General features: G+C 38.0%; 1 protein-coding gene across 1 annotated transcript in view; it reads right to left on the bottom strand.

Moving 5' to 3' along the window:
- The window catches only part of FSHR (follicle stimulating hormone receptor), a 263,889-nt gene that overhangs the window by 176,192 nt on the left and 65,503 nt on the right, over positions 1 to 22,194 (bottom strand). The window contains exon 2 of the mRNA XM_043988973.1: positions 3,067 to 3,138. Within this exon, the coding sequence (XP_043844908.1) occupies positions 3,067 to 3,138 (72 nt within the window). The remainder of the gene's footprint in view (positions 1 to 3,066; positions 3,139 to 22,194) is intronic.

Here is a 22,194-nt window from a genome sequence, read left to right as displayed (position 1 = left end):
CACAGTTAGATTTTCAAACATCCCAGTGGCAGACTTAGTATCAAGCATCATTTCCTAACTCCCATTAGAGTTATCCAATGATATAATTGCTTTTACTGAGAGATAGTGAGGTTCTCATCACTAGAAAAGTTCCCTGCCCCACCCCCGCCAGCAATAAGGATTAAGTGACTTGCCCAGGATCACACAGCTAGTAAGTGTCAAGTGTCTGAAGTTGGATTTGAACTGAGGTCCTTCTGAATCCAGGGCCACTGCTTTATCCACTATGCCACCTAATTGCCCCAAACTAGAGGTCTTTAAACAAAGGCTTTTTGATCATTTGTCAGGAATGACATAGGAGGGATTCATGACTCATGCATAGGTTGGATTTAGGTGACCTTCTAACTCTGAAATTTGTCTTTTTCCCCAAACAGCAGTTAGCCTAGCACTGAGGCACATAATTATTAAAAAAAAAATAAGGGGAACAGCAAAATAGGTTAGTCTTCATGAAATGAGAAGCACATATAACCCAGAAGGTTTGTCTGCTAATAAGATGCTCCGGTTCTCCTCCTTATCAGAAAAAATAATGGGTGCTCTTCCATTTAATCTGGTTTTATCTCTTACTGTTCTTGATGACATTTTAAGTCCTTTACACTAGCTATGCCATTCAAGGTTAAGAATAAATTGAGTACCAGACCTTCTTAAGTCCCTGAAGGCAACATCTGGGAAGAGAATATTTGTCTTCATAGATTCTCTCTAATTCCAGGAAACAATGGTCAGGTTTTGCATCCTGCATTTGTGGCCCACCCAGTATAAACTCCAATCTGTGATAATTCAAATTTGTAAACCGGACAAATTTAAATGCATATTTTCAATTTACATTGCTTATAGACTCTTTAGAAAGCAATTTAAAACTCCCTTCTTATGCTTTATTCCCTACCAGAGTTAAGGGTGTTAGCTATGGAATCAGAGATCTAGAGCTAAAAGGGATTTCAGATGTCATATTATACCACCTCCCCATTCTACAGATGAGGAAATTGAGTCCCAGAAAGATTAAGTTACTTGTCTGTTGTCACAGAGATAGCAAGTGGTATAATGAGGATTTGAAATCAGTTTCTGTGACTCCAAACTCAGCTCTTTCTGGGGCACCATATCGCCTCACACTTTAAGGGAGCAGAGAAACTTCATATTTTAAAAAATAGATGTTATTGATACATTTTTAAAAAAATCTACATTTCCAATGTATTTTCCAGTCTCTTACCCAACCTCTAGAGAGCCATCCCTTATAACAAAGAATAAAAAAGAGGAAGGATATAGTTTAGCAAAGCTAATATATTAAAAAGTCTGACATTATATGCGATGTTCTCCACCCATAGTCCCCCACTTCCAGCAAGGGCATTTCAACACTGTTAATTAAGAGGGGAAAGATATTTTGGGGAAATATTGGCAGAATAGGGAGAAATATTTTGAAATGAGAATAGGAGTCAGTAGAAACATAGGATTTAGTTTATGTAACTCACATTTATACTGTCAGCTTTAGGAAATTTCAGGAGAAAATATTCTCTGCCCTGTTAAACTAAAGATAGAAAACACTGGGGACAGGATTATGATGCACTTTCCTCTGCTGTGGTATAAATTGGGATGGACCTATGCTAGCCATTTTTCTTGATGTCAATGTTATTTTCTGTGTGTAGAAATTTAAGGATTTTAGCTGGCACAAGCAAATTAGGGGAGAACTAATGGAATATGCTGGAGGCAGAAGAGTGAAGAGGCTCTGTGTTGTGATGGTTGGGTATCTAAAGGTGGATATGAAAAAACTGAATCGGAGGCTTAGCTTTTGGTCATATGGCCTTGGGCTAATCAGGCACCTCATTAGGCCTTGGTTTCCCTATCTGCAAAATGAGGCAGAGGGTTGAATTAGATCATCTTGGAGACAAGATCCTTTTCTACTTTAAGAATCTATAAAGATGGGTACTTAGTAGAAAAAATAGTAGGAAGGAGAAGATGTAATTACAGGGAGAGGGATGTGGAACATGTCTGGAAACAGAAGGTGGCCTTTCTCCCTTTCTCTCCCAAACGGCTGATCAACTGACATGGAGGTCAAAGGTAATGCAACCAATGAAAAGAGGTGGAAGACTTATATATAAAGCTCCAAGGTTAAGAGCTGTAATTTTTCAGATGGAGAGAAGGGCAGCAGAGAAAGCTAAGATGATGACTTTCTTAAAGTAATAAACATTTTTATTTATAGTTTTGAGTTCCAATTTTTATCCTTCCCTCCCTCCCCTCCCCCTTCCCTGAGCAATCAGATATGGGTTATACATGTATGATTATGTAAAACATTTTCATGTTAGTCATTTTGTACAAGAACACTTGAAAGCATGATGACTTTTTGATATCTATTGTCTGCTCCTTTCCTCTCCTCCTGAGGGAATCCTATCACCAAGAATGATAGCAATGACATGGAAACCTTGCTTAGTCCGTCTAAGAAAGTGCAGAAGTGCTGGTCAAGAAGACCTGGGTTCAAATCCCACCTAGTCTACCTAGCTCTGGGAAAATCAGTGAGTCACTTAACCTCTATGAGCCTCAGTTTCCTTCTCTGTAAAATGACTCAATGACCTCTGAGGTCCCCTCTAGTTCTAAATCTATGAATCTATGAACTGAGTCCAATAAAATTGGAAAGAGGACTAAAGAAAAAGAGTGGCAATCCTCTGGGCCTCTCACAGAGTTGGGGTGGGGGATGGTGGAGGTAGCACATCACTTGGAGATAATTCATCTTTGCTTACACTTGCACCAGGCTGGCGTTTGTTTATTTTGCTGACAATGTGTACCAGCCAAACCCCCTTATCCCAGCACTATTTCTTACAGCAATACAGATGTATTGGTGACAGCTCTGTTTGGGAACACTGCATTATCTCCTCTTGTTTCAATTTCTCACAGATCTTTAACTAGATGAAAAACCTGCTCTGGGAGCAGGCCAGGCTGACTGCCTGGTTATAGAGCAGGGACCTACTCTCAAGATGTCTCTCCATTCCAGACAACAGCCATCGTATTGCCTTCTTAAGCAATCGGGTAATTTAACGAGGTACATACATTTTCTCCAGGTCCCCAAATCCGGAGAATGCTGCTCTTGGAATGACTTGAAGTTTGGTGAGGACAAATCTCCTAGAATGAGAGAAAAATAGCACATAGAAAAGTCAGTCATTGACTCTGTGCCTGGTGTGTGGTAGGTACTGGGAGGGTTAAAGGGAAAATAAAAGACATGGTCTCTGTCCTCAGGGTGACTGAGGCAAAAGGCATTCACACAAAGAAAGAGAACTAATAACAGTAGTCAGTGTATGACAAATGCCAAGTGAGTGGTTAAGGTCATGCTATATCAGAATGCAATATAAGAGTCTAAATGAATGGATATTATATTTGGTATTATTGATACTCACAATAGTCATTCATTTAGTATTAATAATAATGGTTAGTATTCATAGGGTTCTTTCAGGTTTGCTAAGCTATGAGTTTTAACCATATAGTGATGTAATTATAAGAGGCAGACCCATATATAGATATATGTAGATTAATATATGGACTATATTAATCTATAATTTATGTATAGAATAATAACAACAACAATGAGAAAAACTAATATTTATTTAGCACTTACTATGTGTTAAGTACTGCATTAAGCACTTTACAATCCTTATCTCATTTGATAACCCTGGGAGTTGGGTGCTATTATTATCCCAATTTTGCAGATAAGGCAAGTGTGCCCTGCCTAGGGCAGCATAGCTAGTAAGATCTTCCTGACTCCAGGCTTGGCATACTATCCATCGTGCTACCTTGTTTGCATATTATTAAGCAGGATATATTGTTCAACTTTGTTTGCTTGGATTAGGCTTCAGTTTGCATATTCCTGGATTTTTTTTTTTTTTTTTTGTAAAATGCCTCATTGGACAAAGGGCCTCTTCAGTGGAATTCTTTGCTGGACTTATGTTGTCCCCTAAGCTTGGGCAGACAGAGTTTTTAGTGAGATGTATGTGATAACCTATGAGACCAGTAACAGTCTAGATCAGGCCTGTTTTCACTTCCTTAAACAACTCTGGTGCTCTAAATCCTAAAGTAGAGATCTTGAAGTGAAAGAATAGTGATATTCCCCTAGAAGTATCTGAAGACACAAGGACTGAATGGGTCCCTGTTGTGTTCTTCTCCCCGGTTATTTTGTTGGTTGAATCCTCTTGGGGATATACAGGCTCTAGACATATGTTCAGTGGGTAACAGACAACCATGAATCAGGGACAGGGATGTATAAAGGCAGCAGGTTAATGCCACCCTTGCTAGGATGTAACAGCTTTATAATGTGCATCCTTGTGGGCACTGATGATTAAAATGAAACCACCAATGCATAGGTTTGTATGTGATGGTGTTTCCATGCAGTGGGGAACCCTGTGTTTTCAGAACTTGTACACAGTGTCCCTGTCTTCTCCCTTACCCCAAACACATGAGTGCTATAGGAATTCAGAGGAAAGAGATAACTCTGAGTTGATGGAGCCATCAACTGGTACAACAATCCTCGAATGAATCTAGATTTATAATCCTTTGACCCAATATATTTCCATTAGACCTATACCTAGAGGAGATTGAGAATAGAGGGAAAGGGTCCATATGTACAAGAATATTTATAGTAGCAATTTTTTTTTGTAGTTGCAAAGACATGGACACCAAATTGTTTCCCAGCAATTGATAAATAAATGACCAAGTAATTGTGTATGAATGTAATAAGATATAGTTGCATCATAAAAATGAAGAATATGACATTCAGAGAAACCTAGAAAGATTTGTATGAACTGATGAAATGAAATGAATGAAATAATGAAATGATGAAGTGAAATGAGCAGTAGCAGAATAATTTGCATGATGCCAAAGACAAAAATAAGAAAAAACCTAAAATCTAATCAAGGAAACAAACACTAGTTACTTCAAAAGACAAATGATGAAAAACATCTTCACCTATTAACAGAGAGGTAGTAGATTAGAGATTCGGAATAAGGTATGTGCCTTCACACTTAATGTATTGACTTGTTTTGCTTTTCTCTATGAATTTGTCCTCAATTATTATTATTTTTTTTTTGCAGGGAAATGAGGGTTAAGTGACTTGCCCAGGGTTACACAGCTAGTAAGTGTCACGTGTCTGAGGTTGGATTTGAACTCAGGTTCTTCTGAATCCAAGGGTGGTGCTTTATCCACAGTGCCACCTAGCTGTCCTATCTCTATGTATTTGTAACGAGGTAAAACTTCTACTGGGGAGATGAAGGGGCGGCAAGTTAGTGATAGATATGCACAAAAGAAACATCAATAAAAGCTTAAAAAATTTACAGATGAAAACCAAAAAGTACATCAGGGACACAAATAGAGCAATTTTGTTACTACTCCATTAAATTCCTTATATTCATATATGAATATATGTATATATATGCATATATAGTTGGCTTGACTTATGTAGACATATGCATAGTCAAGCCAACCATATACAACAGAGATATAATTTCTTATATAAGCCACTTTTTTTGTATATTGAAGTGTTTGTTCTTGTGAATGATTAAGGTCATCATAATAATAAAAACAAAAGATAATTAAAGGGGAAAAAAGAGAAGAAAGTATTTGACTTGGACCTTAAAATATGGTTAGAATTCACAAACCTTCTTTAATGATTCCAAATGATTTCCAGCTTTAGCATTTTTTTTTTTTTTGGTGAGGCAATTGGGGTTAAGTGACTTGCGCAGAGTCACACAGATAGTAAGTGTTAAGTGTCTGAGGCCAGATTTGAACTCAGGTCCTCCTGAATCCAGGGCCGGTGCTCTATCCACTGCACCACCTAGCTGCCCCCCCAGCTTTAGCATTTGATGATTCTCTAACCAGAGGCCCCACAGATGAGTAGGTATTGAGAATGAGGTTCTGGGAATCTCTATATTGGGATTCCTTGACTTTTCTGTAGGGCAAACTCTATTTTTACTCTTTGACATCACAGTATAACCAGGATTCAGCTTTCTTTTTGTTTTAATTTCCCCTCTCTTTCTGTAAGATAAGAATAGGACTATTTCCTTTACAGTTTGCTGTCAGATGGACTTAAAAAATGCCTCCTCAGGGGCAGCTAGGTGGCACAGTGGACAAAACACTGGCCCTGGATTCAGGAGGACCTGAGTCCAAATCCAGCCTCAGACACTTAACACTTACTAGCTGTGTGACCCTGGGCAAATCACTTAACCCCAATTGCCTCACCAAAAGAAAAAAAATGCCTCTTCAATAGGATAGGAAACTACACAATCCTTCATTGTTCAAATGAACCTGAATGGAATGAATGGAACCTTCTTGGTTCAATTGAAGTTTGTAATGATAAACCAGAATTCAACTTTATCATATGACAATAAATTTCTAGCTGGAAGGAATTTTCAAGGCCATTGAGTCCAAATTTCTCCTTTTACAAATGAGGCAACTGATGTATAAAGAGATGAAGGGATGAGCTCATCATTATCCTGCTAATAAGTGTTTGAGAATTAAAATCCAAGTCTCTGAACTTCAAGTCCATGATCATATCCATTAAACCCCTCTGCCTCTGTATACTATAATTAGGTGCTATTGAGAAAATCAAAGACCTCTGTGTTAGTGAATTCGGGACTTCTAGTAGCAATCATAGAACTTTTCCTCAAAATGAATAGAAGAATTGATTAAGTTCTTCTACCCATTTTAGATCCCAAATTTGTGGCCTTTACAAATGAATAATTCTGTGGTCATTCAATAGCCATACCAAAATGGAAAAAGAGAGAGCCTTCACACAATCCTTATGTATCCAAATGTATTCCATCCCAGGAGAGCTAGAGACAAAAGAGCTGCAAAATTGCAAATCTATGTCTAGTATAATTGGTGTGTGTGTGTGTGTGTGTGTGTGTGTGTGTGTGTGTGTGTGTGTGTAGGGCAGGGAGGGATAGTAGCTCACCAAGACGACTTCCTTGATGACTCCAATTGTCCAGGCAAGGCAATATTTCTGATGTCCTGGGTCATTTTCCTTTATTTCCAGGGGCTCTGGGGGCAGTGTTTTGTGGAGAAGCAAAGTATTATGTTACCTCCACTACTAGATGCATACTTGGAATCTTTGTGTATTTTAATTGGTTGAGAAAGAAGTGAAGGGAGAAAAGAGAAGAGCAAGAAAGTCTGACTCACAGACTTTAGGCATTGATTCTCATGATCTTGATTGGATGCTATAAAACCCTACATTGCATGGTTAGTCCCAAGCTCATTCAAAAAACAAAGGTCCCTCAGTTTTTTCATGGCCTCAGTTTCTCATTTGACTTGTAACTTGCCTGAGTCAGTATCCAGTAGGTAAAGCCTGAATAGGTACAACCTAATATCTGAAGCATGCAATACAAAACCCATGTCAATATTATGTATCAGAAAACAGTAAAGAGACACCAAAAGGCCTTCAATATCACACTAGTTTATTTCTGCAGAAACTTCTTCAGAAAATGCTGCTGCATGTAACTGAGGGAAATCAAAAGGTACAAAATTCAAAGTAGCTAGAAGGGAGTAAAATCATCCCATTGTACCATATTGTTCTGGCAAACCCCTTCTTGTCGCCCAAAGTTAAGAGAGGTAAAACAAACATTGATGAAACAATTAGTAACTACTTAAGGGCTCAGTGCTTTGGTTCAGAGTATAAGTAACATTAGAATTTGGAGATCATAGAGAACCACCTCAGCTGGAGATTTGAAGAAGGCTTCTGAGGGGACATGGGACTTAAGTGGGGCCTTAAAAATCTAACATTAAAGTCAAGTTAGTATGTACTATATATGAAATGAGATATCTTGGGGAGGGGGGCTTCTGCTAGAATCTTCTAGATTTTTTGATGTTCTATGAAACCAGCATGGCATCCAAGCCCCTGAACACTGTAGAGCCACTTAAGTGAGCTCTATAATTAGTGAGAATTCAACATCTCTATCCATAGGAAAAAAAACAAAACAAAAGTTTGGTGAAGAGTGGCTAGTGTCTAGATTGTCATATGTAATTGCATGGACAGATATTTATACTATAGGAACATATACACACATTACATACATGTTCACTCATATACATATGCACATGACTATACATACATCTATCTATTGATTGATCTATTGATTGATATATCTATCTCTCCAAGCACACATCATATATGTATATACACATGCACAGGATAGGTAGACAAATATGTCTACATGCATGCATGTGCACATGCACACAATATGGCTGTATATATGTGCATATTTTTCCAAACATAAAATGCATTATATATATATATATAAACATATAGGATAATTGGTATATATAGGTCTATATGCATGTACACACATACATTTATATGCTTGCACATATGGCTGTATATGTTGATAGTTATGTGGATACATATTACATATGTAGATATACACACATAGACAAGTATATATGTATACATGCATGCATATACATGTATCTGTCCATTCAAAATATATAAAATCTATGTGTGTGCATAAAGATATAGATATAGGTTATAGATATGGCAGACAATTCAGATGGAAAACAGAGTCCAGAATTGACAAAGAGAAAGTAGGTTGTATTACATCTGGGAAATTTCAGTGCTTTCAAGTATCCTGAGTTTCTCTCTGAAATAAAGATGCTGTCTTTTTAACCGAAATATTTCTTTTCTCTCAAAGACTCAGTCTCCTTATCTTGGCAAGGAGCTTTGATCTGTTCTGTGTCTTAAAACTTTACCCTGTTCCCCTCCTCATGCATGTGGTTCCCCACTTCCAGAGCCTACGACGTCAACGCCAAACTCAGTGCTGGCATCTGCATGGCCAGCTGCTGCTCAGAACTCCCAAGTTCAACACATCTGCCAGCCTCAGCCTCTTTAGTACCTGGGGTTACAATCATGTGCCACCACATCTGGCTAACATGATTATTTTTATTTATTTTATTTAAATATTATTTTTCCCAAATTACATATAAAAACAATTTTTAATGTTTTTTTTAGAATTTTGTGCTCCAAATTCTCTTCCTCCCTCCCTCCCCACCCACCTTTAAGATCACAAACAATTCAATATAAGTTATACATGTGTAGTCATAACATGATTATTCTTTTAGGAATGCTATATAGCTACAAGTCAAGGTACACCATAATGTCTAGGGATTCAAAAGGAATTAGAGAAATGCATGATGGGCATAAATAGAATATGGCATGTCATCAGTAATTAATTTCACGCACAGAACACAGTAAAAGGCATCACAAAAGAGATGCATGTCCTAAAAGGATCTGTATAATAAGAGGAAAGAGGAACAGATGGACAGAATGTGTTGGTATCCATGTAGCCAAGGCATTTAGAAGAAGGATCCCATCAACTTGGATTGAATCCTGGTAAAGAATTTTTAGGCAAAAGCCCCGTAGGACAATAAGGCATGCACATAATGTGATCTCTACTGCTCCATCAATAAAATCCAGGATCCATTAAGGGCACAAATGAGTATTAATGGGCCAGAGACAGTTTTAGGGAGGATGACCAGAATAGTGAAGGATCTTAAGATTATACAGATAGCACTATTCTGAGCAACATTCCTAAATAATAATGTGGTATAAGAATAAGTTGAGGGGGCAGCTAGGTGGCACAATGGATGAGGCACCGACCCTGGATTCAGGAGGACCTGAGTTCAAATTTGACCTCAGACACTTGACGCTTACTAGCTGTGTGACCCTGGGCAAGTCACTTAACCCCCATTGCCCTGCAAAAGAAAACAAAACAAACAAAGAATAACTTCAAGGAACTGAAGATGCTTAGTCTGGAGAAGATAAGACTAAGGAAGGACATGCTAGCTGCCTCAAGTATTTGAAAGGCTGTAGATGATAAAAGGATTAGTTTTGTTCTAGTTGCTCCACAGAACAATAACTGATAGTTATTTAACACTTAAAGTTTGCAAAGTGCTTTATACATGCAAATCTCATAACAACTCTGGGAGGTAGGCATTTTAATTTTACACATGAGAAAATGAGAAGAAATAGGCTCAGAGAAATTAAGTGGCTTGAATATATTCACAGAGATGGCAAGTGTCAGAAGTGGAGCTTGAACCCAGCTCATGAAGAAATGGAGGAGCTGATATGCCTCTCCTATGATAAAAGATATCTCTTGGTGAACATATTTTTTGTTGAACTGCACTCTGCCTCTTCCCTCCTTGTCTCCATTTGCCTTGTCCCTTACCGGTGTCACCTTTAACTCACATGTAGTTGCCTTTTTCTCTCTCCTTTTACCAAAGTAACTCTACTAGTAGGGATTCTGAAGAGGCTCCAAATCCACATTTGTCTTTACCTTTGACCTTCTCAGTATTATCTGTTAAGGAGTTCTGAACAAACTCTGGGTGAGACTTCCTATATCTTTTGACTAACACTAGATTGAAATGACACCATTTAGTGATCATGTGCTATACTCTTCCTCCTCATTTCCTTGCATGACCCCAGAAATTTAGTAGTGATTCTAGTTAAACTATTAGGGCTAGCCCAAGAATCCTTCCCATTTCAACTTTGGTGGAAAGTTATATGAAATGTTCAACACCCTTTCCTGCATTGCTTGGTGACTATTGAACAGAACTGATTCCCTTCCACCCCACAGTAATTAGTTTCATGCAGGTCCTTTAAATCATGATTTTGAACATTGCTTCTCTTGTTGGCCTGATAAATAGGGAAGTAAGGTTGGGACACTGGCTTGAAACTTTCATTTCCAGGATATACTCTTTAAGTTGTGTTTTGGATTAAATTCCAAACATTCAACTTATTTGGTTGCCATTGCCTCATCTTCTTGAAAGGCAATGGGTATGTGGGGGGTGAGGATCTGTTGGTAGATTCCCTTGTTGTTTGTTTGTTTGTTTGTTTGTTTTTAGTGTGGCAATGGGGATTGAGTGACTTGCCCCAGGGTCACACAGCTAGAAAGTGTCAAGTGTCTGAGGCCGAATTTGAACTCAGGTCCTCCTGAATCCAGGGCCAGTGCTTTATCCACTGCACCACCTAGCTGCCCCATCCCTTGTTTTTTGTAATACTGCTTATTCTTGGGTCTCCTGTCTATCAGCCATCTGACTTTTTTCCAGTTTCCTTTGATGAATCATCAACCTTCTGCTTACTAGGTGTGGTTTCCCAGGGCTCTGTCCTGAGTCTACTTGTATTTTCTCTCTACAATTTATCCATTGGTCCCATAGATCCTATGGGCAGTAGAAAGTCATTGGCTCCCAGGATTCACCTATCATCTCTATGCAGATGACTCCCATATTAATTTACTCAGTTATCATCTCTTTCCCGAGCTCCTGTCAGGAGCAGGATTGTTAGGTATTATCTGCTGGATACTTTATCAGAATTTCAGCCTCAATGTATCTAAAATAAAAGTTATTCTCTCAGCCCTCCTCCAAAGCTCTCTATTTTTGTGAAGGTACCACCATCCTTCTAGTTGCTTAAATTCATGACCTTGGAATCATCCTTGATTCTTCTCCCTCTCTAATCCACAATAGTTTAAATTTCTAAGTCTTATGGATTCCACTATCTACTTTGCCCCCTTCCCTCACCTCACACGGCCACTACCATATGTCATCCTCTTGCCTAAAATAACTGTAAAAAGTTTGCACTTGGATCTCTTTCCTTCCAGTGTCCATCTCCATCCATCTGCCAAATTGATATTCCTAAAACACAAATGTGGCCACATCACCCCTCCCCCCCACTGAAAAATGTTCAATGACTTCATACTGCCCATAGGATTATAACCTGGCATTTAAAGCACTTCACAAATCTGGTTCCCACTTACCTTTTCACACATCATTATTCTCTTTCCTTTACATACTTTCTGTTCCATTCAAACAGGTCTGTTAGCTGCTTCCTCTGCCCAACATTTGATCTCTCACCTCCATGCCTTTGTACAAGTGGACCTTTAGAGGTGGAATGTGCTCCTTCCCCACTTCAGGCTTTTAGAATCCTTAGCTTTGTTTAAAGTATAAGCTAAAATCTTACCTTGTACAGGAAGCTTTCCCCCATTCTCTTTCATTCTAGTGCCTTTCCTCTGTTGATGATTTCTGACCTATCCTGTAAATAGCTTGTTTGTACAGTCATTTGTATGTTGTCTCTCCCATTAGACTATGAATCTCTTATGAGTATGGGTTGTCTTTTACCATTCTTTGTTACCTCTAGTGCTTACCAGAGTACTTGGCACATAGTAGGCATTTAATAAATTCTTATTGACTGATTCTTTCTACACAAATCCCTTCCTGATTCTGTACTTGGGCCCTCTTGAAATTCATTTATATAATTTTGAATATATTTGTATTTACTTATCTGTGATATGTATCTTCTATAAGCTTCTTGAGGTCAGGGACTGTTATTTAATTAAGGATTCTGGTGAATCTGAGTTGTGCTGGCCCTGAGTCTCACCTTGAATTAAAAAGGAACTATATTGGGGCAGCTAGGTGGTGGGGGGAGCTAGGTGGCGCAGTGGATAAAGCAACAGCTATGGATTCAGGAGGACCTGAGTTCAAATCTGGCCTCAGACACTTGACACTTACTGTGTGACCCTGGGTAAGTCACTTAATCCTCATTGCCCTGCCAAAAAAAAAAAAGAAAGAAAAAGGAAATAATATTACTCAAATAGATATATTCCATCATTTGTACCAACAGATCTTCCTTATTCTTGGGAACTCTTCACCCCACTTCATAGATGAGCATAGAGAGATGGTCTATTTTCCCTAAGGAAGCACAAATCATCAGATAACTCTGAGAATGGATCTTTCCATAGTCACAGACTTTCTAATTTCCCATCCAAGATAACAGGGATAGGGAGAGATCCTCATTATTTCAGGGTTTTGGGAAACTTCTGGATTTCCTTGAAAGCTCTCTTATTCTGTGATGAACTGGCAATCCATTCACTCTTGGCCAAATGCAATTTCCTTGTTTGGCTTAAGGGAGAGTTTAAAAGAACCTATAAAAAGCTCATTCACTTACTTGGAAAATAGCCAGGTTTCTTCTTGGGAAAGCCATCCTTTGATAATATCCCAAGGGTAAATGAGAAGGATATATATATATATATACTTCACATTCTTTAAGAATGTATATGAGTTTAAAAATTAATGGAAAAATTATTTGCAAAACATGGGGGCCTTTTTTCTAAATTCTAAGACTTTTAGGTCAGGCTCACCATAATGAACTATCTGAGGGTGTGGCCATGCAAACTGACTGCAGGGAGGGAATGAGCAAAAGATCTGCATCATTCACAGTAAAAGCGCTGCCACTAAGGAAACAAAAAGCTGAAATCACACAGATTGGCTGTTTTCTATATTGTACTTTCTCTTCCCTCCACATAAACTTTTTTTTTTTGGTGGGGCAATGAGGGTTAAGTGACTTCCCCAGGGTCACACAGCTACTAAGTGTCAAGTGTTTGAGGCCAGATTTCAACTCAAGTCCTCCTGAATCCACTATGCCAGCTAATTGAACCCCCCCCCATAATCTTTACCTGCCTGTCACATTTAGGAAGCTGAAACCCAGGGACCAAAATTCTATGTATTTCCATACTATTAAATGGAGATGTGTATAACATGCTATTCCCCAGTGTCTAACATATTTGTTAATTTGTTGAGTTGCATGAAGTATTGGAGAGGAATGATCATAATACCATACATCTGCAACAGGAAGACCCTATAGAAGGCATCCAGTCCCAACTTGCTGTTGGACTCAGAGGTTAAGTGACTTATCCAAAGTCATACAGGTAATTATATCCTTTTAACTTAAGTTCTCTGACTGCAAAGCCAGAGAGTGTTCTGTCCATAGTATCATACACTGTCCTATTAGTTGGAGCCAGCTAGGTAGCACAATGGATAGAACTTCCTAGAGTCAGGAAGTTCTGAGTTCAAATTTTACTTCAGATCCTTACTAGTTGCATGACCCCGAGTAAGTGACAACATCTGTCTGCCTCAATTTCCCCAGGTGTAAAATGGGGATAATAAAAGTATGTATTTTGCAGGGTTTTTGTGAGGATCAAATGAGATGATATTTGTAAAGTGCTTAGCAAAGTGACTGGAGGGTAGTAGGTGATTAATAAATGTTTTTTCCCTTCCCTTCCCCTACTTCTGAGGGACTAAAAAGCAAACTCAAATTTATTCTCAGATCTGCTTCATCACTGTTGGGAGAAAAGGAAAAACTAGCTTGGTAATTTAAAAAGTTAAAAATCTTTCTTTTACTTCTGTTTCTCTGACATCTAATATTTATTGGGGTTAGGTTGGTGCTATTTGTAATCAATAGATTAGAAGTCTGACCTCCCAATGTGTCTACACAATTTTTGGCTAAATGGGAACAAAATTTACTTAATTATTCAGATCCTAATGATGTCTAGGAGCAGTGCAAGGTAGTGGAGAGACTACTGGATTTGATGTTGGAGGATGGGGGTTCAAATTATGTTGTAGATAACAGTTTCCTATTCAACATCTCAATTGATCCAGTTATGTTTCCATGGTGTCAAATATTCAGATATTTCCAAATAGGTTTTTAGGTAGATATGCCTCAAAATTTACAATTAAAGGAAAGTCGGCTTTCTAAAGTTAATAATGACCAAAGTGATGTTACCTGGGTAATGATGTCTATTGGTTGTTGTCTTTCATTTTTGAAGAGTATCAAAAGGACATCACTGTGTTAGAGTCAAGTTACAGTGTGTCCAACTATGGCTGATCAGATAAATATGAGCTCTGAGTGTTGTACCACAGGTTGGGCACAAATAATCCATGTGGACATTTGGGTGGATTCTCTAAATCTGTGCATCTCATGGGTGTTTTTTTTTTTAAGCTACTTCAATTCTACTTTACTCTAGAGCACACTTCCTTCTCTGATGAGGGCACAACATGCTGGGTGGTTCTGTGTCAGTTTCTCCCATGTCATGCAATCAATTCCAAAGGATGTCTATAGTATCTACTTCAAAGAGGTTTCCTTAGGATGACAGGAGACAAATGTATAAAGCACTTTGCAAACCTCAAACTACTGCTAGTTTACCTTATTATTAAAATTTTTGTTACTCATCCTTCAGTGTCCTTCAAAAAACTTGCCCTAGTGTCAATTTCTAATTCTTATCATCCCCAATTTTTTTTAAAAAAGTGTTTTCAAGTAACTATTTTGAATTAGCTCTCATTTCTTTTGGATTGGTGTTCCCTTACCTTAACATCTGTGCTGGACTGAAAACAGAAACCTGGGCTTCTGTTGACAAAGGTTTATTGTTCTTGACTTTAACTCCTTCCTAGAACAATTGTACCTTTAAGGTTACACATACTTTTTGTCCTGCCCTCTCCATTCAAGTTCACTGTGGAGACATCCATGCCTACATATTGTGACCCCTACTGGCTCATGTCTGCTTGAATCCCATGATCCTTTTAGCTAAATTTGAAGAGGCTGGAGTAAGAGGCAGCACTACATGCCAGAAATAGTTACCAAAATCCAAATCTGATGGCTTACTGTGGAGTAAAGCTGATGCTAAATTCTTCAGGACTATACCATCTCATAGTGCTTAATAGATGCTTGTTGAGTGACTACAAAATGGATGACAATAATTACTCTGTACATCCCATAAGGTTGTTGTGGAGACCAAGTAATATAATATACGTGAAAGTGATTTTTAAACTGTAAAACACTATAGAAATGTGAATTCCTAATATTAGAGAGATTTTGAGGCAGGTGAGGATCTTCAAGTTATACTTCTCCTTTTCCATGGTGTTTCCTTGATAAGATTCAAAGGGCCAATGTCCATTAGATTTCTTGGCTGTTAGCAGCTTTGGTTTATCAGAAAGACCTGTACCTTAAATTCAGACATGTTAGAATCATTTTGTAGAATTTTAGTACTTGATGTGGACTCTAATCTGACCTGTAACTATACCTGAAGCAAAAAAAAATCCCTGAAATAAAAATCCATATATTAATTGAAGATATCTGGAGAAGAATTCAGTAATTTACAAAGCAGCCCATTCCACTTTGCAGAGAGTTTTTCCTTATATTGAAGCAAAAATTTCCTCTCCATAACTTCCCACTCCTCCTACTTCTGCCTTTTGGAATTAATCAAAACAAATCTATATACCTTCAATAACAATAGCACTTCAAAGACTTGAAAATAACTTCCAAAACTACTATCTTTTCTCCAATCCCTTACTGTGTTGGTTATTCTTATCTGAACATGATCCATCCAACTTGTCAATGCCTTTCCTAAAAAGTATTGCTTAGAACTGAATCCAACATTCCATATCTCTATCATTAATTACTTAGTTCAATTTTAGGGATTTGTGGTTTTCTAGGCCTAAGTTGATGAACACTGCTGTAGTTAGTGTCTTCAACTTAGAGGTTGTAGAGGTGGCTCTACCTTTACCCATTCCCCTGGGCTCACTATTTGAGGAGGAAGAGTTAGAATACTGTTCATCATATTCATTTCTCAAAACTTTGCTATCTATAGTTTTCATTCCCACCATCTGAGGGAAGCTACCCTCTCCAAGGTCATCAGTGATATCTTTATTGCTAATTCCAATGTCTAGTTCTTGGTACCCACTCTTCTTGACCTGTCTATTACACTTGATAATGTCAACTGAATCGTCATTCTGGACACCCTTCCCTTTCTGCATTTCTGTGGCACTAGTATACTGTTATTTTCTATCTTTCTCACTGTGGAGGTGACTGCATTCTCAAAGGTCATCAAAGCTGAACAAAAGATCTGGTAGATCTTACCAAGTTGGAAAAGTGTAGGACTGCAGGCCTGCTGACAAGCAGTTTCCTTTTGATCTGAGAAGTGACTACAGGCTGAAACATTCTGTGTATTGCCATGTAAGCAGGGGTGCACACCAGAGCTCTGTCCTGGGTTCTCATCTCCTTGCTAGACTATCTTTTGGTGATCTTATTGGATCCCATAGCCTTAACTCTCATTTTTATGAGATGATTTTCTTTTATATTCAGCCCTTGTGTCTCTCCAGGGCTCCATTCTAGCATCTCTAACTACCTGTTGGATATATCCATTTGAATGTCTTATAGGCATATCAAAGTTAATATGCCTAAAATAGAACTCAGTACCACAACTCTTCCTAAGTTCCAATTCATTCTCCAACTTCTCTGTTACCGCCAAGGATACCGTCATTCTTCTAGTTATCTAAATTTTTTTTCCTGATTTTCCCTAATGCTAGTGTCTTCCTTCTAAGATGATTTCTAATCTGATCATTGTATATCTTGTTTGTAGCAACTACATTGTATCTGGTCTCTTCCATTAAACTGTGATCTCCTATTAGTTCCTCCAGCCCCTTATCACTATATTTATTTTGACTTCTCTGTGAATATGTTGTAACACCAAAAGAATATAAGCTCTTGGAGGGCAGGGACTATCTCCCCTTTGCATCTGTATCTTCCAGTTTCTAGCACATAGATACTCAATACATTTTTTGTTGTTTGATACAATATTAAGTAGTAAGATGATTCTTGATTAGATGAGATAGAGAGAAGGCAATAAAGAAGTCCATACTAAAAACTATCAATGTACTAAGGAGTCATCAAAAACAGTTGCATGGAATTTAAAAATGTAAGTTATTAGAAGATGTGACAGACATCAGAGCACAGGTATCTCCAAAAGGTCAGTATTCACATGTGCCTTAGCAAGTAGTTATATTCCTGAGGTGAATCTAGGTTAGAATCATAGCATTAATGGATCTTAAAGTAGAAAGGATTTTTTTGGGAAATCATTTATTTCTCCTAGGTGCGGCCTAAAGGGTTGAAGCACTTAGTAAACCTCAATATGACTTGCTCAAAGCTCAGCAGCTAGTTAGTAGTGACATCATGGTCTTACAGGCCAATGGTCTTTCCCCTCGCAGCAGTGAGATGCTCACTGAAATTATCCTGATGGGCCACTCTGCCCTCAGGTATTGCTGAGGCCACCAAGGATATGCATCACTGTGAGATGACTTTTATATGTGCAGTTATTCCACTTGAGGATGGGGCAGGGGGATGAACTGGATGACTTTGAGAGACTTCCAGAGTCTACAGATGTTTTCAACTTGGCAAATGAGAACCAGAGAAAAGCTGATCTTTGCTTGCTTAACCAAAGACAGATTTAGGTTTTTCATAACACATTCAGAACTAGTCCCTCTGATCTGTTTCGAAGTTGTGAGTATTTAATCAGAACACATACACATTGAATAATTATCTTTTACTGACTGTGTAAAATGCAAATTTAGGATGTTCAAATGAACTCTGTTGGAGTGAAGAACAAGTTCATAAAACCATTTAACTTAAATAAAATACCTCATGAAAAAAAATGAACAACCAGAGCTAGTGATCAGAATGTCTCCCATAACAAGACTGAGTTCTGAAGTAATAAATATGTTATTTATGATAGGATTTTGAAGAACGCTTTTCTTTAATCTCTGAGGTAATAACCAGATCTTATCTCCTTCTAATCCTTAGCTGCAATGTGTATTTTGTTAGAAGGAAAGATTTCTTGTGAAATTTAATTTCCTTAAGGGGAGGGGAGACACGTTGAGGGTTGTTGTTCACTTTAAAGATGAACTGGAAGTCCTACCAGAAACTACGATGAATAAGTTTGCTTTACATCCAAAGAGCATGAAAGAACAATCAACCTCTCCAGCTTACACTCAGTGACACAGGGCAATGTCTCAAATACACAAGATCCATGGTGTAATTCAATCTGAGTAATACTGACCTTTTCTAATAAAAAATTGGTAGAGATAAGCACCAAGTGTCACTGGAGACACAGAAACTTTTCACATAAAAATACAGAAATAGTTAGCTAGCATTTATATAGTGCTTTAGAGTTTGGGGTATGCTTTATGCTGGATGTGATGGTACAACCCTAGGGGTCACTGATGCTGGGGAGACTGAAGCTGGTGGATTGCTGGAGTTTGGGAGCTCTGAGCTACAGTAAGGTTGAAACCAATAGGGTGCATTAAATCTGTCACCAATATGATGAGCTTTCTGGGAGTTGGGGGTCACTAGTCTGCCTAAGGAGGGGAAAACTGTCCCAGGTTGGAAATGGGCTGGGTTACAGAAAACAGGCTAATCAGCAGGGGGTCAAGCCCATGAATGACCACTGCACATCTAGCCTAAAAATAGATGAAGAGACATAATGTAAAACAAACATAAATCCAAAGTGCTTTACATGTATTATCTCATTTGATTCTCAAAACAATTCTGTGAAGTAGATGCTAGTATTATCCCCATTTTATAAATGAAGAAACTAAAGCTAAGAAAGGTTAAATGATTTCTCCAGGACCATACAGCTAAGTATATGTCTGGGGCAGGATTTGAACTCAGATCTTCCTGATAGCACTCTAACCATTAAATCACATACCTGCCTGATAATCATTACATGATCTTTTGTTGAGTTATTGTATATGGCAGGAAACTGGTTTGTTTAGGTTGCAGTGCCACAGACAAGAACAGTTTTTCTTCCCCATTTTCCACAACTTGAGGATATATTTGAATATATTATCAAATAGGAACACTTAATTTTAAAACATCCATAGTTGAGTATTACCAAGTAATAGTGATAAGTGACTGCTGTTTGTTCTTTATCTCTCTTAAGCATAGTCAAGTAAAAGGTGCCAATTGCAGGTTTGTTAAAATGGTGTCCAGAAAACAAATAAGATTGTGCTCTGGTCAGTTTCAGCCATTATCTCTGAGAGCCCACGTGGGGCTATTGAGATGAAGAACATTTTCTCCTTCTGACTATTGCCTTGAGATTGGCTCAGAACAATGCAAGGACTTCCTACGTACAAAAAAAAAAAGCTGCATTACTATGGACTCTGAAACTTCTCTAATCCACCTTTCATAAATATTCAGCTCTCAGGAATAGCTGAGAATGCTTGGTACTTAGCTCCCTGATACCAAAGGTGCAAATTTCCATGTGCTTACAATGGTATTTGATTTGAGTTCCTTTAGCCCATGATTCTGTCTCTGATCAACTTGCTTGAGGACCAGTTTGGATGAAGAGTATCATTATTATAAACATTACAAGGAATCCATAGTGATCCCTCTATTAGTTTGCCACATAGAATTTATGTAAGCCATTCTTTTTTTAAAAAATTATTTATTTTGATTTTTCTTAATTACATGTAAAGATATTTTTTGAGTTCCAAATTTTTCTCCTACCCTCCCTTCCCTCCCCAATCCAGGAACCAGTAGGCAATTTGATATAGGTTATGCATTACAATCATGTTAAACATATTTCCACATTAATCTGAACAAAAGGAAAGAAAAAAATGCAAGGAAAAATAAACAAGAACAATAACAAAAAAGCTACAACAAAATCGAAATAGTATGCTTCAGTCTGCATTCAGACTCCATAGTTCTTTTTGTGAATGTGGAAAGGATTTTCCACCACAAATCTTTTGGCATTGTCTTGAATCACTGCATTGCTGGGAAGAGCCAAGTCCATCATAGCTGATCATCACAAAATGTTGTTGATGCTGTATACAATGCTCTCTTGGTTCTGCTCATTTCACTCAGCTTCAATTCATGTAAATCTTTTCAGGTTTTCCGAAATCCATCTGCTTATCATTTATTTTCACACAATAGTATTCCATTATATTCGTATACCACAACTTGTTCAGCCATCCCCCAATTCATGGTACATAAGCCATTCTTGAATCTGTAACTGTCCTCTTTGATAATTGGCCTTTAACATGATATAATCTCAGCAGAATAGAAGTTCCTTAGGGTCAGGGGAGTTCTCATTTTTGTCCTTGTTTTTCTAGTACCTATCATAGTACTGGGAACATTGGTGAATGAAATTGGATTGAATAGAACACGAGGAATCTCCTACTACTGGTATTCTAGAATGTGATGAATGAAACTATATTCCCAATAGTCATACTGTTCACAATACTCTTTTCTATAATGATTTATAGTTCCTAAAGAGTTTTCCTTCATATAATCCTGAGAAGTAAGTATTTCTCCCATTTTAGTGGGGAATTTTAAAGAACAGAGACAAAGCCCACACTCAGTTGACCTAATTGCAGGGCTTAATGGATTAGTATACAAAACAACTCCATGGACAAAGGGTACTAAGGATATATTTGCCCTGACCTTCCTTATCACCACACCAGGAACTCACTTTGATTCTGGTCCTGGGAAGTGAATTATCATGTATTCTGGAAGATACTGGCTTTACTCCCAGCAGGTTGGATTTCAGTGGGTCATGGCAGTGAGGTCAAGCACTGTTTTGTAAATGTGATGACAAAGAGACTTTTGGTTTGAAAATTTTGTGAAGAGAACTTTAAAATGAAAAGGGAAAGAGAAGAAGGAAACTGTCTAAATCTATTAGTCACATCAGATACTACAGAGAGTAAGGGGCAAGTACAAGAAAGGCAACATATTAGAAGAGAGGCCAAGTGATTTCACAGGAGACAATACAAAAGAAAAACAAGGACAATAAAGCCCCTGGCCTCACATGTTTATGTACAAATATGCAGCATATGGGCAATAAACAAGGGGAATGAGAGAGGTTAATATAAGGAGATAAATTCAACATCTTAGGTTTCTATGAGACTTGGTGAGCTGTGAGTTATTTATTATTTATCTTCTGGACCTCTCTGTAAAATTAGAGCAGCTAATAATTTCTTGGCTTGCCTTCATGATAAATTCATCTTTCATTGGCAGCATGAAGCAGTAAGGGAAGAAGTATTATTCTGACTACAATTCTTATCAGCCAGGCAGAGTCTGTTATCATTGTGGAGGATGTTCAGTTTAGGGTCCAAATGGGAAAGGGATTTCATGTAGATAGTGATATCCTCAGATCTTCTTCTTTGTAGGTGATATGTTGGTTGGATCAAGCCCTGAGGTATGGATTTCCTAAATGATTGGGCTAGTAATCTTAGTCCATATATTTTGGATAGACCCTGCTGGTAGACAGTTGAAATGAATAGAAGGGGGTCAAGCTGGGTTGTCTTTGGTATATTGCATTTTCCCAAGATTCTTCCAACACCATTATTTTTCCAGTGAGGCTATGTGACTGCAAGTTATGGAAGAACTACTGTCTTCAAATATTTTATGTCGTGGCACAGCTATGGAGTATATGGTAAACTTGAACAGGCTTTATGGAGTTGAATGCTTGGTTGGAGTACCATAAAGGAAATAAATCATCAGGGAGATGAATTACAGGAAAAGAAGAGGCCTCAGATATATAGCAA

This window comes from Dromiciops gliroides, chromosome 2 (assembly GCF_019393635.1).
Source record: "Dromiciops gliroides isolate mDroGli1 chromosome 2, mDroGli1.pri, whole genome shotgun sequence".
NCBI lineage: Eukaryota > Metazoa > Chordata > Mammalia > Microbiotheria > Microbiotheriidae > Dromiciops > Dromiciops gliroides.
Note: the sequence above shows the minus strand (reverse complement) of the source record. Positions and strands in the feature narration are given on the sequence as shown.